Here is a 12,838-nt window from a genome sequence, read left to right on the forward strand (position 1 = left end):
TCCACCTCCTCAGAGTAGGCGGACAGGTTATGTTGCAGAGGTCTTTAGACCGCTGCTTCGTAACTGGTGTTTCTGGCGCTCACCAGAAACAAGGCCCTTCAAGCTCCATACGGAGCGTGATAAATGGGCCCATAAGTGTCATCAGAATTGAAAGAACGTTCTAGTATAAAAATAATTATGTTTTAGCATCTTATTGTGAAACAAATTCCTTTCTTTTAAATTGCATTTAACCCTTGCTAGTGAGTAAAATACATAAACAAAGTTGTACTCCTAATATTTCATGTGATGTCATCAGATACACAAATTACAGAGCACTACAGAACATTTATCAGAGTTTACAAACCTGCCCTGGTCACTACAGTCTGGGACATAAAGAGTTAACAGGCAGAGCACATACAGTTACGTAACTGCCACGCCCTTGTGCTGAATAGGAAGATAATGTAAGTTTCATTTGCTGCTGCTGAATACAAGAATGGCGACTGCTGATCTGAGAGAGGAGCTAACCTGCCTCATCTGCCTGAGCAGTTATACAGATCCTGTAAATCTCAGCTGTGGCCATAACTTCTGCCTGGGCTGTATTGAGAGTGTGCTGGGTACTCAGGAGGGGTCTGGGGTTTATTCCTGTCCTGAGTGCAGAGAAACTTTTACTAAGAAACCTAAACTGCAGAGGAACATAGCGCTGTGTAATGTAGTGAAGCATTTACAGATTACTCAGCCAGAGCAAATAGACACTGGGGTCCTCTGCACTTACTGTGTTCACTCTCCTGTACCTGCTGCTAAATCATGTCTGATGTGTGAGGCTTCTCTGTGTGATACCCACCTGAGGGTACACAGCAAGTCTGAGGAACACGTCTTAACTGAACCCACCACTTCCTGGGGTAACAGAAAATGCTACAAACACAAGAAGCTCCTGGAATATTACTGCACTGAGGATGCTGCCTGTATCTGTGTGTCCTGCTCCCTGGCCGGAGAGCACAGGGGACACCAGGTGGAGCTGCTGAATGAGGCTTCTGAGAAGAAGAAAGAGAAACTGAGAAATGTTCTGCAGAAACTGACCACAAAGAGAGAGAAGACTGAGAAAAGAGTCCAGAGTCTGCAGGAGCACAGGAGAGGGATGCAAGAGAAAGCAGCTGGTGTAACAGAGCGAATCACTGCCCTGATTAGAGACATCAGGAAACAGCTGGAAGACCTAGAGAAGCGAGTCCTGAGTGACATCACCCGGCAGCAGGAGCAGGTTTTACTCACAATCTCTGATCTGATCCAGCAGCTGGAAAAAGAGAAGGACGAGCTGACCAGGAAGATGTGTCACATTGAGGAGCTGTACAACATGACTGACCCATTAACTGTCCTACAAGAACAGGAATCACACAGAGATGACTTTTGTGGTGCTGAGAAGGGAGATAATGAGGTCACACAGAGAGGTGATAAACAGGTCCCTGCTGGGGGGGATTTGGATGAGGGTCTGATCTCAGTGACCTTATACAGAGGTTTAGCTGATATTGTGACTGATGTAAAGAGAGAGATCTATATGCAGGTGACATCAGACATATTACTGGATATAAACACAGCTCATAATAATGTTATTGTATCAGATGACCTGAAAACTGCATCCTGGTCAGGAATAAACCAGCAGCGACCAGTAACACCAGAGAGATTTACAGATGTTTCTCAGGTATTAAGCACCAAAAACTTTTCCTCAGGGCGACATTACTGGGAAGTGCAGATCAGTGAATCAGGGCTCTGGCGTGTAGGGGTTTGTTATACCAGTATGGGGAGGAGAGGATGGAAGTCTGTGTTAGGAAATAATAAGAAGTCCTGGTGTTTGCGTAGTTATTATAATAAAGATCTTTACATGAGACATAACAATATAAACACCTCATTACACCCCTCTCTATCAAGTGACACAGTAGGAATACTGCTGGACTATGAGGCTGGGCGTCTGAACTTTTATGAGCTGTGTCAACCGATCAGACACTTACACACAGTCACTGTCACCTTCACTGAGCCTCTTCATGCTGCATTCTATGTATGGGGTGATAGTGCCTGGGTGAGAATCCTGTGCTAGATACATTGTCACATAATAATGCTGCATTCTGGGTATTGTATGATGGGGCCTGTGTGAGAATCCTGTGATGGATACACTGTCACATAATAATGCTGCATTCTGTGTATATAAAGATGGTACCTGTGTGAGAATCCTGCACTAGATACACTGTCACATAATACTAATGCTGCATTCTGTGTATTTAAAGATGGTGCCTGTGTGAGAATCCTGCACTAGATACACTGTCACATAATAATAATGCTGCATTCTGTGTATATAAAGATGGTACCTGTGTGAGAATCATGCACTAGATACACTGTCACATAATAATAATGCTGCATTCTGTGTATATAAAGATGGTGCCTAGGTGAGAGTCCTGCACTAGATACACTGTCACATAATAATGCTGCATTCTGTGTATATAAAGATGGTACCTGTGTGAGAATCCTGCACTAGATACACTGTCACATAATAATAATGCTGCATTCTGTGTATATAAAGATGGTGCCTAGGTGAGAGTCCTGCACTAGATACACTGTCACATAATAATAATGCTGCATTCTGTGTATATAAAGATGGTGCCTGTGTGAGAGTCCTGCACTAGATATACTGTCACATAATAATAATGCTGCATTCTGTGTATATAAAGATGGTACCTGTGTGAGAATCCTGCGCTAGATACACTGTCACATAATAATAATGCTGCATTCTGTGTATATAAAGATGGTGACTGTGTGAGAATCCGGCACTAGATACACAGTCCCATAATAATTGCATTCTGAGTATATTAAGATGGTGACTGTGTGAGAATCCTGCGCTAGATACATTGTCACATAATAATAATGCTGCATTCTGTGTATATAAAGATGGTGCTTGTGTGAGAATCCTGCACTAGATACACTGTCACATAATAATAATGCTGCATTCTGTGTATATAAAGATGGTACCTGTGTGAGAATCCTGCACTAGATACACTGTCACATAATACTAATGCTGCATTCTGTGTATTTAAAGATGGTGCCTGTGTGAGAATCCTGCACTAGATACACTGTCACATAATAATAATGCTGCATTCTGTGTATATAAAGATGGTACCTGTGTGAGAATCATGCACTAGATACACTGTCACATAATAATGCTACATTCTGTGTATATAAAGATGGTGCCTGTGTGAGAATCCTGCGCTAGATACACTGTCACATAATAATAATGCTGCATTCTGTGTATATAAAGATGGTGCCTAGGTGAGAGTCCTGCACTAGATACACTGTCACATAATAATGCTGCATTCTGTGTATATAAAGATGGTGCCTGTGTGAGAGTCCTGCACTAGATATACTGTCACATAATAATAATGCTGCATTCTGTGTATATAAAGATGGTACCTGTGTGAGAATCCTGCGCTAGATACACTGTCACATAATAATAATGCTGCATTCTGTGTATATAAAGATGGTGACTGTGTGAGAATCCGGCACTAGATACACAGTCCCATAATAATTGCATTCTGAGTATATTAAGATGGTGACTGTGTGAGAATCCTGCGCTAGATACACTGTCACATAATAATAATGCTGCATTCTGTGTATATAAAGATGGTGCTTGTGTGAGAATCCTGCACTAGATACACTGTCACATAATAATAATGCTGCATTCTGTGTATATAAAGATGGTACCTGTGTGAGAATCCTGCGCTAGATACACTGTCACATAATAATAATGCTGCATTCTGTGTATATAAAGATGGTACCTGTGTGAGAATCCTGCGCTAGATACACTGTCACATAATAATAATGCTGCATTCTGTGTATATAAAGATGGTGACTGTGTGAGAATCCGGCACTAGATACACAGTCCCATAATAATAATGCTGCATTCTGTGTATATAAAGATGGTATCTGCGTGAGAATCCTGCACTAGATACACTGTCACATAATAATAATGCTTCATTCTGTTTATGGGATAACAATGCCTGTGTGAGAATCCTGCACTAGATACACTGTCACATAATAGTAATGCTGCATTCTGTGTATGAGATAATGGTGCCTGGGTGAGAATCCTGCGCTAGATACACTGTCACATAATAATAATGCTGCATTCTGTGTATATAAAGATGGTGCCTGTGTGATAATTCTGCACTAGATACACTGTCACATAATAATAATGCTGCATTCTGTGTATGGGATAATGGTGCCTGTGTGAGAATCCTGCACTAGATACACTGTCACATAATAATAATGCTGCATTCTGTGTATATACAGATGGTGCCTGTGTGAGAATCCTGCACTAGATACACAGTCACATAATAATAATGCTGCATTCTGTGTATATAAAGATGGTGACTGTGTGAGAATACTGCGCTAGATACACTGTCACATATTAATAATGCTGCATTCTGTGTATATAAAGATGGTACCTGGGTGAGAATCCTGCACTAGATACACTGTCACATAATAATAATGCTGCATTCTGGGTATTGTATGATGGTACCTGTGTGAGAATCCTGCGCTAGATACTGTCACATAATAATGCTGCATTCTGTGTATATAAAGATGGTGCCTGTGTGAGAATCCTGCACTAGATACACTGTCACATAATTATGCTGCATTCTGTGTATATAAAGATGGTGCCTGGGTGAGAGTCCTGCACTAGATACACTGTCATATAATTATGCTGCATTCTGTGTATATAAAGATGGTGCCTGTGTGAGAGTCCTGTACTAGATACACTGTCACATAATAATAATGCTGCATTCTGTGTATATAAAGATGGTGCCTGTGTGAGAATCCTGCACTAGATACACTGTCACATAATAATAATGCTGCATTCTGTGTATATAAAGATGGTACCTGTGTGAGAATCCTGCACTAGATACACTGTCACATCATAATAAGGCTGCATTCTATGTATATAAAGATGGTACCTGTGTGAGAATCCTGCGCTAGATACACTGTCACATAATAATAATGCTGCATTCTGTGTATATAAAGATGGTGACTGTGTGAGAATCCTGCACTAGATACACAGTCACATAATAATAATGCTGCATTCTGAGTATATAAAGATGGTGACTGTGTGAGAATCCTGCGCTAGATACACTGTCACATAATAATAATGCTGCATTCTGTGTATCTAAAGATGGTGCTTGTGTGAGAATCCTGCACTAGATACACTGTCACATAATAATAATGCTGCATTCTATGTATATAAAGATGGTGCCTGTGTGAGAATCCTGCACTAGATACACTGTCACATAATAATAATGCTGCATTCTGTGTATATAAAGATGGTACCTGTGTGAGAAGCCTGCACTAGATACACTGTCACATAATAATAATTCTGCATTCTGTTTATATAAAAATGGTGTCTGTGTGAGAATCCTGCGCTAGATACACTGTCACATAATAATAATGCTGCATTCTGTTTATATAAAGATGGTGCCTGTGTGAGAATCCTGCACTAGATACACTGTCAAATAATAATAATGCTGCATTCTGTGTAGATAAAGATTGTGCTTGTGTGAGAATCCTGCACTAGATACACTGTCACATAATAATAATGCTGCATTCTGTGTATATAAAGATGGTACCTGTGTGAGAATCCTGCGCTAGATACACTGTCACATAATAATAATGCTGCATTCTGTGTATATAAAGATGGTGCCTGTGTGATAATTCTGCACTAGATACACTGTCACATAATAATAATGGTGCATTCTGTGTATGGGATAATGGTGCCTGTGTGAGAATCCTGCACTAGATACACTGTCACATAATAATAATGCTGCATTCTGTGTATATAAAGATGGTGACTGTGTGAGAATACTGCGCTAGATACACTGTCACATATTAATAATGCTGCATTCTGTGTATATAAAGATGGTACCTGGGTGAGAATCCTGCACTAGATACACTGTCACATAATAATAATGCTGCATTCTGTTTATATAAAGATGGTACCTGTGTGAGAATCCTGCACTAGATACACTGTCACATCATAATAAGGCTGCATTCTATGTATATAAAGATGGTACCTGTGTGAGAATCCTGCGCTAGATACACTGTCACATAATAATAATGCTGCATTCTGTGTATATAAAGATGGTAAATGTGTGAGAATCCTGCACTAGATACACAGTCACATAATAATAATACTGCATTCTGAGTATATAAAGATTGTGACTGTGTGAGAATCCTGCGCTAGATACACTGTCACATAATAATAATGCTGCATTCTGTGTATCTAAAGATGGTGCTTGTGTGAGAATCCTGCACTAGATACACTGTCACATAATAATAATGCTGCATTCTGTGTATATAAAGATGGTGCCTGTGTGAGAATCCTGCACTAGATACACTGTCACATAATAATAATGCTGCATTCTGTGTATATAAAGATGGTGCCTGTGTGAGAATCCTGCACTAGATACACTGTCACATAATAATAATGCTGCATTCTGTTTATATAAAAATGGTGTCTGTGTGAGAATCCTGCGCTAGATACACTGTCACATAATAATAATGCTGCATTCTGTTTATATAAAGATGGTGCCTGTGTGAGAATCCTGCACTAGATACACTGTCACATAATAATAATGCTGCATTCTGTGTATATAAAGATGGTGACTGTGTGAGAATCCTGCACTAGATACACTGTCACATAATAATAATGCTGCATTCTGTGTATATAAAGATGGTACCTGTGTGAGAATCCTGCGCTAGATACACTGTCACATAATAATAATGCTGCATTCTGTGTATATAAAGATGGTATCTGGGTGAGAATCCTGCACTAGATACACTGTCACATAATAATAATGCTGCATTCTGTGTATATAAAGATGGTGACTGTGTGAGAATCCGGCACTAGATACACAGTCCCATAATAATAATGCTGCATTCTGTGTATATAAAGATGCTGCCTGTGTGAGAATCCTGCACTAGATACACTGTCACATAATAATAATGCTGCATTCTGTTTATGGGATAATGCTGCTTGTGCGAGAATCCTGCACTAGATACACTGTCACATAATAATAATGCTGCATTCTGTGTATGGGATAATGGTGCCTGGGTGAGAATCCTGCGCTAGATACACTGTCACATAATAATAATGCTGCATTTTGTCTATATAAAGATGAGCTTTTCCTAGGACTCTATGGACTTTCAGAGATTTCAGTAATGATGGAGATACATTGGGAAAGCCGGATCGATATACTAATTGCTGAGAGAAGTTGTTTCATCCTCCAACTCTTTTTCATGTTGTTTGAGACAGATATATGGAATTATAAAACTTTATCGAACATGATAAGAGGTCCTGAGACTGTAACAATGAATATAAATATGTTTATCTGAACTAAGGGCATGATGTATTAGATATGTCTCTTGTCTTCCTTTTTGACAATAAAGATTATTTCAACTAAAGATGGTGCCTGTGTGAGTATCCTGCACTAGATACACTGTCACATAATAATAATGCTGCATTCTGTGTATGGCATAATGGTGCCTGTGTGAGAATCCTGCACTAGATACACTGTCACATAATAATAATGCTGCATTCTGTGTATATAAAGATGATGCCTGTGTGAGAATCCTGCACTAGATACACTGTCACATAATAATAATGCTGCATTCTGTGTATATAAAGATGGTGACTGTGTGAGAATACTGCGCTAGATACACTGTCAAATAATAATAATGCTGCATTCTGTGTAGATAAAGATTGTGCTTGTGTGAGAATCCTGCACTAGATACACTGTCACATAATAATAATGCTGCATTCTGTGTATATAAAGATGGTACCTGTGTGAGAATCCTGCGCTAGATACACTGTCACATAATAATAATGCTGCATTCTGTGTATATAAAGATGGTGCCTGTGTGATAATTCTGCACTAGATACACTGTCACATAATAATAATGCTGCATTCTGTGTATGGGATAATGGTGCCTGTGTGAGAATCCTGCACTAGATACACTGTCACATAATAATAATGCTGCATTCTGTGTATATAAAGATGGTGACTGTGTGAGAATACTGAGCTAGATACACTGTCACATAATAATAATGCTGCATTCTGTGTATATAAAGATGGTACCTGGGTGAGAATCCTGCACTAGATACACTGTCACATAATAATAATGCTGCATTCTGTTTATATAAAGATGGTACCTGTGTGAGAATCCTGCACTAGATACACTGTCACATCATAATAAGGCTGCATTCTATGTATATAAAGATGGTACCTGTGTGAGAATCCTGCGCTAGATACACTGTCACATAATAATAATGCTGCATTCTGTGTATATAAAGATGGTAAATGTGTGAGAATCCTGCACTAGATACACAGTCACATAATAATAATACTGCATTCTGAGTATATAAAGATTGTGACTGTGTGAGAATCCTGCGCTAGATACACTGTCACATAATAATAATGCTGCATTCTGTGTATCTAAAGATGGTGCTTGTGTGAGAATCCTACACTAGATACACTGTCACATAATAATAATGCTGCATTCTATGTATATAAAGATGGTGCCTGTGTGAGAATCCTGCACTAGATACACTGTCACATAATAATAATGCTGCATTCTGTGTATATAAAGATGGTACCTGTGTGAGAAGCCTGCACTAGATACACTGTCACATAATAATAATGCTGCATTCTGTTTATATAAAAATGGTGTCTGTGTGAGAATCCTGCGCTAGATACACTGTCACATAATAATAATGCTGCATTCTGTTTATATAAAGATGGTGCCTGTGTGAGAATCCTGCACTAGATACACTGTCACATAATAATAATGCTGCATTCTGTGTAGATAAAGATTGTGCTTGTGTGAGAATCCTGCACTAGATACACTGTCACATAATAATAATGCTGCATTCTGTGTATATAAAGATGGTACCTGTGTGAGAATCCTGCGCTAGATACACTGTCACATAATAATAATGCTGCATTCTGTGTATATAAAGATGGTATCTGGGTGAGAATCCTGCACTAGATACACTGTCACATAATAATAATGCTGCATTCTGTGTATATAAAGATGGTGACTGTGTGAGAATCCGGCACTAGATACACAGTCCCATAATAATAATGCTGCATTCTGTGTATATAAAGATGGTATCTGGGTGAGAATCCTGCACTAGATACATTGTCACATAATAATAATGCTGCATTCTGTTTATGGGATAACGATGCCTGTGTGAGAATCCTGCACTAGATACACTGTCACATAATAATAATGCTGCATTCTGTGTATGGGATAATGGTGCCTGGGTGAGAATCCTGCGCTAGATACACTGTCACATAAAAATAATGCTGCATTCTGCGTATATAAAGATGAGCTTTTCCTAGGACTCTATGGACTTTCAGAGATTTCAGTAATGATGGAGATACATTGGGAAAGCCGGATCGATATACTAATTGCTGAGAGAAGTTGTTTCATCCTCCAACTCTTTTTCATGTTGTTTGAGACAGATATATGGAATTATAAAACTTTATCGAACATGATAAGAGGTCCTGAGACTGTAACAATGAATATAAATATGTTTATCTGAACTAAGGGCATGATGTATTAGATATGTCTCTTGTCTTCCTTTTTGACAATAAAGATTATTTCAACTAAAGATGGTGCCTGTGTGATAATCCTGCACTAGATACACTGTCACATAATAATAATGCTGCATTCTGTGTATGGGATAATGGTGCCTGTGTGAGAATCCTGCACTAGATACACTGTCACATAATAATAATGCTGCATTCTGTGTATATACAGATGGAGCCTGTGTGAGAATCCTGCACTAGATACACAGTCACATAATAATAATGCTGCATTCTGTGTATATAAAGATGGTGACTGTGTGAGAATACTGCGCTAGATACACTGTCACTAGTGATGTCCCGAACTGTTTGCCCGCGAACGGTTCACAGCGAACGTAGCTTGTTCGCGTTCGCGTTTGTGGGCGAACACATGGCGATGTTTGATCCGCCCCTATGTGTCATCATTGAGGAAACTTTGACCCTTTATGTCACAGCCGTCTGACACATTAGAGCCAATCAACATCAGACACTCCCTCACAGACCCTCCCAGCTACTCGGAATCCGCCATTTTAGACTCATAACGACCTTGCTTTCTTAATGAGAAGACGTGTTGTGTTTTTGCTCCTGACATTAATAGGAAAAACATAGCTAGGCTAGTGTATTTACAGTCCAGAAGGACTCCACTCATCTCTGCTGCAAGCACAGCACCCCAAAAAGCCCTTTTTAGGGCTATATTTCGTGCCGTTTTTTTTATTTTTTTTTATTTTATTTTTTTATTAGCATTTGCCTGGTTTTCAGGCTGTGTGTTTAAGGCTCACAGCATATGCTGCTGTGATTACTGCCACCACTGATATCTCCCTAACAACATTAGTTTAAATTTAACTAACCAAAAAATGTAATTATTTTGCTAGTGTAATTTTTTTTCATTTTCTATCAGGCCTGTGTCACACAGCATATACTCTGGTTCATTGCTCTGTGCCAGCCACCAGTGTTAATATCCGTTTATAACATTATTTTAAATTTAAAAAAAAAATAAAAAAATATTTTGCTAGTGTAATCTAATTACATTTACTATCAGGCCTGTGTCTGTCAGGCTCACTCAGCATTAATATACCTCATTTTTTTCAGTCTTTTGGTTAATTGGTCTGTGCCAGGCATCCACCCAGCACTCATATCTTCTTCACCTTAATTTAAATTTAAATTTTTTTTTTTTTAAATTTGTTTGATAATGTAATCTAATATAATTTTCTATCAGGCCTGTGTGTTTTGCTGACATACAGAGCCTACTGTGTTTACTTGCTGCCCTCCCTAGTCTATGAGCCATGACTCATATGTGTTTAACCTTTTTTTAATTTCCCCCCCAAAAAAATAATTGAAATCATTTTTCTAGTGTAATCTAATAGTATTTTCTATCAGGCGTGTGTGTATCTGACTTACAGAGCCTACTGTTTTTAATAGCTGCCCTTCCAAGGCTAGACAGCCACGACTCATATTTATGTGCTTAACCTTTTTCTTTAAATTGCCAAAAAAAGTCTTTAAATCATTATGCTAGTGTAATCTAATTTTATTTTCTATCAGGCCTGTGTCTAACTGTCTATCTGACTTACAAAGCATACTGTTGTTAATTGCTGCCCTACGTAGCAGCCAGCCAGTGCGACCACTCATATGTGCATTGCACTTCATAACATTATTTTAATATTAAAATCTAAAATTTTAAAATATTTTGCTAGTGTAATCTAACTTAATTTTCTGTCAGGCCTGTGTTTTTGTCACTTACACAGCATACTGTGTTAAATTGCTGCCCTACCTACCATCCACGACTCATATCTGCCAGCCTGTGTGCCAGGCCCAACTAGCCAATTAGTGGCACCAATCATAATTCTTGTAACAGTATATAAAAGAATAAAAATCATAATTTTTTGGACTGCAAATATTCAGTCTCCTAGTGTCCTTGAATTGCATTTACCTCCTGCCTGCCAGCCTTTTGTGCCAGGCTGTCTTGCCAACTATTTACACCAATCCTAATTGTTGTCACAGTATAGTTACTAATTAAAATTAAAAAATATTTGATTGTTGATCTTAATCTTCAGTTTGCTCGTGCCCTAGAATTGCACTTTTCTACTGCCTTCCAAGCCTGTGTGCCAGGCCTACTTGAAAAATATTTACACCAATCATATTTGTTGTCACAGTATTCTTATTAATTAAAAATTAAAATTTTGGGTAATATTTGTGGCGAATCCTCAGTTTGCTAGTGCCAGTGAATTGCACTTTCCTCCTGCCTTGCAGCCTGCTGTGTGCCAGGCCCACCTAGCCAATTATTGCCAGCAATCCTATTTCTTTTAACAGTATTGCCAAAATGGTCAATCATCACTGTTTTGACTGTCAGTAATCAGTCTCCTAGTGTCCTTGAATTGCATCTACCTCTTGCCTGCCAGCCTTTTGTGCCAGGCCGTCTTGCCAACTATTTACACCAATCCTAATTGTTGTCACAGTATAGTTACTAAATAAAATTAAAAAATTCTTGATTGTTGATCTTAATCCTCAGTTTGCTCGTGCCCTAGAATTGCACTTTTCTACTGCCTTCCAAGCCTGTGTGCCAGGCCTACTTGAAAAATATTTACACCAATCATATTTGTTGTCACAGTATTCTTATTAATTAAAAATTTAAATTTTGGGTAATATTTGTGGCGAATCCTCAGTTTGCTGGTGCCAGTGAATTGCACTTTCCTCCTGCCTTGCAGCCTGATATTTACACCAATCATATTTGTTGTCACAGATTTCTTAGTAATTAAAAATTAAAATTTTGGGTAATATTTGTGGCGAATCCTCAGTAACAGAGTTAGCCATTTGTGTTAATCCAAGACCGCTTGGATTTATTTTTGTATTGGGTGCGGCTAATCTTGCAGGCCATATAGAGCTGCCACCATTCGGTGTTGTATCAGCTATAAAAATAATAAGAACTGTACTATCAAAATACAGCCAATGAAGGGCCTATGAAGACTGAGCAAAGGTTGGATTGTAGTATTTTGTTCGGCTAATCATGATGGCCATGTAGACCACCCGTAACAGGGATGAAAGTGCTAAGAATAGTACTAATTGAAACAACCGAGTTAGCCATGGGTGTTAGTCTAAGACCACTCGGCTTTTTTTTGGGTTTGGGTGCAGCTAATCATGAAGGCCAGATAGACCTGCCACCATTTGGTGTTGTAACAGGTATTAAACTGCAAAGAACAGTACTACTTAAC

At 38.7% G+C, this 12,838-nt stretch overlaps 1 protein-coding gene across 1 annotated transcript in view; it reads left to right on the plus strand.

Moving 5' to 3' along the window:
• Nucleotides 1-472: 472 nt before the first annotated feature.
• LOC128636638 (E3 ubiquitin/ISG15 ligase TRIM25-like) overlaps nt 473-12,838 on the plus strand; it is a 14,516-nt gene continuing 2,150 nt past the window's right edge. Inside the window, exons 1-2 of the mRNA XM_053689631.1 lie at nt 473-2,039; nt 4,668-4,684. Coding sequence (XP_053545606.1) covers nt 473-2,039; nt 4,668-4,684 — 1,584 coding nt within the window. The remainder of the gene's footprint in view (nt 2,040-4,667; nt 4,685-12,838) is intronic.

Source organism: Bombina bombina, chromosome 7 (genome assembly GCF_027579735.1).
Source record: "Bombina bombina isolate aBomBom1 chromosome 7, aBomBom1.pri, whole genome shotgun sequence".
NCBI classification, from domain to species: Eukaryota; Metazoa; Chordata; class Amphibia; order Anura; family Bombinatoridae; genus Bombina; species Bombina bombina.